Genomic DNA, 6065 nt, shown 5'->3' with positions numbered 1-6065 from the left:
GCTGAAACGCAGCCACCTTCTTACTTTCCCTGCAGGCTCCACCCCACCCTCAGTAGCTGTGCTGAGCAGCTCACCTCTCGACCCTACTTCCAGCTTCCATTGCAGCCCTCTATACCCTTCCATCCTCCACCAAACTCTGCCTTCTACACTCACTCCCTTCCTTTTACCGTCACCAATTTCCCACATCTTCTCCCCACTGTCCAAGGATTGTCTTATCCAGTCCTAATTGGATATTAGTGTGTTGCCGATTTTCCATGTTGTTTTGAGTCTTGATTGTAATCTGCTGCTTAAGTAATAAAATTTTGTTTTTCCTATCGGATTCTAGTTAACTCCGGTATCAAGTGCACTTGTGAGTTAACTTCTACTTTTAAATGCTGTTTAACTTCAGTTCTTTCTCATTCTTGGTGTGTTTTCCTGACCGCGTCATTTCTGCCTGATGAAACATAAGTTTTATTACTGAATATCATAGATTAAACTTATAAGTAATAAGCAATTATTTATTATCTATGCTACAGAAAAATGTGATTGGGAGTTGTGAGAAGTGTTCAGAATGGTTGAAGGCTATATATTTGTATAACAACCAATTGAAAAATTTATCGAAAGGATCATTTATTGATAAAAAATTCAGTATTTACTAATGCTAAATCATTCCAAGCCATCAACATACCAGAACCTACAATTTCTGGCATTAGAAGTTAAAAAGGATTTGTGAGGACATGAAGATTTACCCTAGTTTGGGTTAAGAACAACCTGATAGGAATAAATGGAAAAGAAGGATTCTTAAAATGGCCCCAAATATTTAGAACAGGGGCAAGGATAATGGTGGCGGTTGCTATGCTGACTGACACCTGTCATTTATTCAACAGTTATGTTCCAATGTTTTATTGTCTTTTTTGCTCCTCGTTTCAAAATACAATTAAATGAAGATCTAAACTTATGTTTATTGTAATTTCTTGATGTTCATTCCTACATGTATGTAGTATTTTGTTTGCTGTCGTGAAACAAGGAGATCGTAATAATGCTACTTAGGAATTGGCAGTGATAACTTTTTTATTGTGTTTTATAACTATATTAATTGTGTTATTTGCTGACTTCATGAGCTATTTTTCAGGTTGCCACTAAAATTGAGTCAAACAAAAATGCTGGCAATGCAATTCTCTATGAATGTGTCGAAACTATAATGGGTATTGAGGCTACGAGTGGTCTTCGAGTTCTTGCAATAAATATATTGGGAAGGTTTTTGTCAAATCGTGACAACAATATCAGGTCAATATTTATTTGCAGATGGTTTCAATATATATTTTTATGATGATTTCTTTTTTTATCGGGATTACTTTATAAAAGGATTAACTTAAGTTATTGATAACACAGAAAATTTTTGTGATATTATTGTTAGTTCTTTACCATTTTTGAGCATGGCATGTCATGCATTATGTCTTTACATCCAAAAGGTCATACTCTGGTGGTGGAGTCCAACTTCAGACATCTTTAAGTATATATCCTAATATCAATAAACTTCATTACTTTACTGTAAGTTCCCTGTAAGCTCACTTGATGGAACTGAAAATATTGGATGGGCTTATTGTTGTAGCCTTTTTTTCTACAAATATAGGAGTTGATAGTTTGTAATTGAGGTATTTGATGAACATTGATGAATGAAATTTGATTTGTGAGGTTAATTGAGCGCTTTTTAAATCCAAATTATGCAAATTTGATGCATAGAGTTCTTGCATTGCATCAATTTTGATAGTAGAGCTCATATCTTTCTCTTTGATTTCCATTACTCATTACCTCTGAAGATGACTCACCTGTGGATTCCATCTCGATTCCTTAAACCCATAACCACATCTGCATAGGTTATACTGCAAATCCACGTATGAGAACTTACCCTACATGACCGCCTCATCACTTGACCTATGCCCTATCCTGTGACTCAAACTTGTTCCATCCCTGCACTGCACAAGCAGGTCCTCGATCTCTGCTGTTGTGTGCCCGCAACTATTTGTTGTTCTTGTACAGGTTTACTTGACTAATCCCATGTTCTTACTATTCTTTCCCAAGTTTACACAATATATTTATCCACGAGTTTTCATGTGTTTTCATCCTCATGCAATTTACTGACATTCTACGAACTTTCACACTCGTAAATCGAATTCAATTGGTATCATTGTCAACTGCAGAACTCATTCTCAGCATACCATGATCCTAGTGAGACTTTTTTCTACCGGGATTGGAAGCTTTCCTTTGCTAATCTCCCCAGGATCAGTATTGCTATTAATTTTTTTTATCAAATGGATAGAAGTGAGATTTTCTATAGGTTTCCATTGTACATCTAAGAACATCCTATTGAAAGCAAGATTTGGTGCAGTTACATTTAACTTATTAAGTTTATATATATATAAATGGCGTCGGTAGCGGGCTTTGTTAGGGTTTCGCCCGATGGTGATTTCCGACGCTGAAACTATCGGATTCACTTCTTTTCTCCGGCTAAGCTCGCAAATCGTCTCTTCTCTCCAACCCGACGACGTCGCTTTGTTTACCAAAGACGACAACGACGTTACGACACACCTTCGTTTTTGTTGCGCCCGGTGACGATGAACTGTGCACATGTCGTCTCCTAAACTACGACACGCCACTGCTCGCATTCGTCTTCCTGCCCGACTGATGTTCTGTTTGCACGTTTTGCAAACAGATGCGCGTGCCCGACAGACGGTTTCTTCTCGCATCCCGTTCTTATAGCGGACCGCCATCTCTCTTGACCGTTCTTGGGTGGGAGATGGCCTCGATGATTCGTTCCTATGCAAATGCCCTTGCCGACGACTTGTCCTCTCTTGCTAGTGCCCCTCTTCCAGGTTTAGCGTCTGGTTTTCCTATTGATAAGTCCTGCAATGTTCCAAAATTTTTCCACGAGGCTCTTGAAGGTGGAGGTGATCACACTATTAAAAAGCTTGGGGAAAAAAATGGGAAGCCTGCACTTATTCTCACAGAGGCTGAAAACGGTACTTTCGCGTCTTCTTGACATTTTTCTCTAGTGGGGAAATTCCTTTATGGTCACCCAAAACTGGAGATCATTAGGAAGGAGTTTGATGCTATGAAACTATTGGGCAGTTGGAACATTGGTCTACTTGACGGTAGACATATACTTATTCAGCTATCTCATGATACAGATTACACTCGCATTTTCTCTCGTAAAATTATCAAGAGTGACAATCGTTTTATGAAGATTCTGAAGTGGATAATCGGTTTTGATCCAAAAGCGGAGTCCCCTATTATTCCTGTTTGGATAAAATTTCCGAGGCTAAAATTACGTCTGTTCAACATGGAAATCCTCTACTATTTAGCAACTGCTTTCGGTAAGCCTCTCAAGGTGGATAATTCTACGCTTGCTGTCACTATGCTGCCACTAGACTCTCTGTGGCTTGTGTGTTAGTTGAGAGAGATATCACTCAACGAGCTCCGGATGAGATATGTATTGACACTATTCATAACGGGTATTGGCATAAGGTTGAAATGGAAGCACATCCTTCTTATTGCTCTCATTGTAGAATGTTTGGACACAGCTCTACTATTTGCTATCGTTTGCATCCTCATCTAAGGCCGAATATCACTAAAGAACAATCACTTATTATCCCTATTGAGAAGATGCAACCTGGTCCTCTTCCCAACACCCGCTGTTTCTGAGGAAGAACAACTTACTACAACTATAGATCCATTTGTGCATATACCACCCACTGCTATTGAAGAAAGCTCACTTACATATCAAGACACACGAGAGTGCTCCTTTGATCCAATAACAAATCAGCCAGTACAACATGTAGTTGCTTCTAACGTTTAACAATTTGCACAGGTCCAACACACATTGGACCAAGATCAGGTGAGCCAATTTTCGGAAGAGGAATGATAGTTCTATTCCAGGAGGAAGAAAAAGAATGGAAGCCGACTCCAGCTCGGGAACATATTGGATGATACATTGGTTATTACTGACAATGACAATCATCTCACCAACTTATTAGCTTGCTCTTTTTCTAGGACCAAAGGCAGAGGCAAAACCAAATTGAGGCAAAACCAAATTGGGTTGCCTCTGCCACCTGATACTATGTATTTCCGCAGTTTTAGGCTTTCTCTTTATGTCTCTAATGTTAAAGAGGAAAAGATACAGATAGGTTGTATGAGTGGACCTAAAAGAAAACCCAACCCACACAATACAACACATACAAAATCTTAAGAAAGAAAAGATACATATAAGGTCAAAAAATCAAAACCATCAACGGGCGCAAAGCGCTAGAGATGTCCCAATTTAGTCCTCCCTCTGCCTCTAATTCTCGGAAAGGAGCCAACTAATAAATTGGTGAGGTGCGTACCATTACCCGAAGTAACCGAAATATCATCCATCAGATTCCTGAGCTCAAGTAGGTCTCCATTATTCTTCTTCCTTCTGGATGTGTAAACTTGCCATTTCTCATCTGAGGATTGACTCATATGATCAATGGATTGGTCTAAGGGTAGTCTGACAGGTGCAAAATGTTGCACATCATGAACCCCATATGCCTGAGTATCATTAATATTGTGCTCGATCTGATGAGGCGGTAGAGAAGCAATAGAAATATTGCCACGTGCAACCTAAACTATAGGACATGTGAAGTTTGAAAAATCTCCCTTGCCCCCACGAAAGATGATTCCAAAGACGGGGGAACTACAACATTGTGTGGAGGCTGAATGATTGACATATTGCCTACAAGAATAGTGACATCTTCAGGTGCATCTTTTTGATGTTCAATAGTGTCAATAACTTGGAGCTGATCAAAAGGAGACGGAAACACTGCCTCTGGCGCGGAGCAGTTTGCTTTTTTGGTCTGTGATGGGGGTGTAGATGATGACATTGAGAACTGGAGTAGCCGGACATACAACAGTTCGAACAATACGAAGGGAAAGACTCAATCACAACTTTTTGCCAATATCCACGATGTTTTGTGCCTAACCAAATTTCTTCAGAAGCAATTGAAGTGATGTCTCTTTGAACAAGTACTCTGGCTTCAGATGGACGAAAAATATTGAAAGTAGGAATGTCCATTTTGAGTGGCTTACCATAAGCTGAGGCAATAAAGTACAACACTTTTTGAGTAAAATAATGAATTTTCAGGCTAGGGAGGCGAATCCAGACCAGAATGATTGGTGGTTCCGTTTGTGGGTCAAAATCTACCGACAATTTCAAGATCTTTATTGCTCTGTTATCAATCCAGAATACCCTTCTAGCAAATAATCGCGTGTAATTTTCTTTATTATTAAGTTAAATAAGAACGTGTCTTCCATCTAACAGTTCAATTTTTCACTCTCCAACAAGATAAATAAGCTCAAATTTTTTACGAATAAGCTCAATTTTGGGATGGACATAAAGAAATTTCTCGACCAACTTTAGACGACAGGAGGAATAAAGTCGAAAACATTCAGCTTCTGTAAAAAAGATGACAGACTTCCCATTATTTCTTACAGGTTTCTTGATGTTCTCCGCCAACTCAAAAGAAGGAGAGAGAACATGATTTAGGAGTATCTGAAGCGTGGACACTCGCTAGTGCAGTAGTATACGTTCTGCGGAAGTCATCGCAATCGTCATGAGGCGCGGAGAAAGAGCAGTGAAATCGTAGTGGACGGTAGAGAGAAATTCGAAAGGGGAAATCCTGCGGTTTTTGCTCGAGCCCAAGGATTGCGGAAGAAAAAAATGCTGCGAGGAAGAAGACGAGAGGCGACGATTTCTGCTCGAACAGAGGGCGGTTTTTGCTCGAGCCCGAAGAATGCGGAAGAAAAAAAACGCGGTGAGGAAGAAGAGAGGCGACAACGACGAAGGAAAGGAGAGCGGAGGACCTTCCAGACGAGAGGAAAGATCACGACTTTCCAAAACGGTGATGACGAAGAAGATGCAGCGAAAAGTTGTCGGAGAAGACGAAGCAAGGAGAGGAAAGGATCATATGTGATAAATGTTCGTAACAGTTGCTAGTGTTTGCCATGAGGCGAACTAGCAGAGTCGAGCATGGGAGGAGACGACGCCATTCATTATATATATATATATA

At 39.8% G+C, this 6065-nt stretch overlaps 1 protein-coding gene across 1 annotated transcript in view; it reads left to right on the top strand.

The window, feature by feature from the left end:
* LOC110039130 (AP-1 complex subunit gamma-2-like) overlaps positions 1-2999 on the top strand; it is a gene marked incomplete at its 3' end in the record, with an annotated part of 24232 nt that extends 21233 nt beyond the window's left edge. Inside the window, exons 6-8 of the mRNA XM_020744092.1 lie at positions 1112-1266; positions 1968-2019; positions 2693-2999. Coding sequence (XP_020599751.1) covers positions 1112-1266; positions 1968-2019; positions 2693-2999 — 514 coding nt within the window. The remainder of the gene's footprint in view (positions 1-1111; positions 1267-1967; positions 2020-2692) is intronic.
* Between the last annotated feature and the right edge of the window lie 3066 nt (positions 3000-6065).

Source organism: Phalaenopsis equestris, unplaced genomic scaffold (genome assembly GCF_001263595.1).
Source record: "Phalaenopsis equestris unplaced genomic scaffold, ASM126359v1 Scaffold235462, whole genome shotgun sequence".
Taxonomy (NCBI): domain Eukaryota; kingdom Viridiplantae; phylum Streptophyta; class Magnoliopsida; order Asparagales; family Orchidaceae; genus Phalaenopsis; species Phalaenopsis equestris.
The sequence above is the reverse complement of the archived record's forward strand: the minus strand, read 5'-3'. Positions and strand labels throughout refer to the sequence as shown.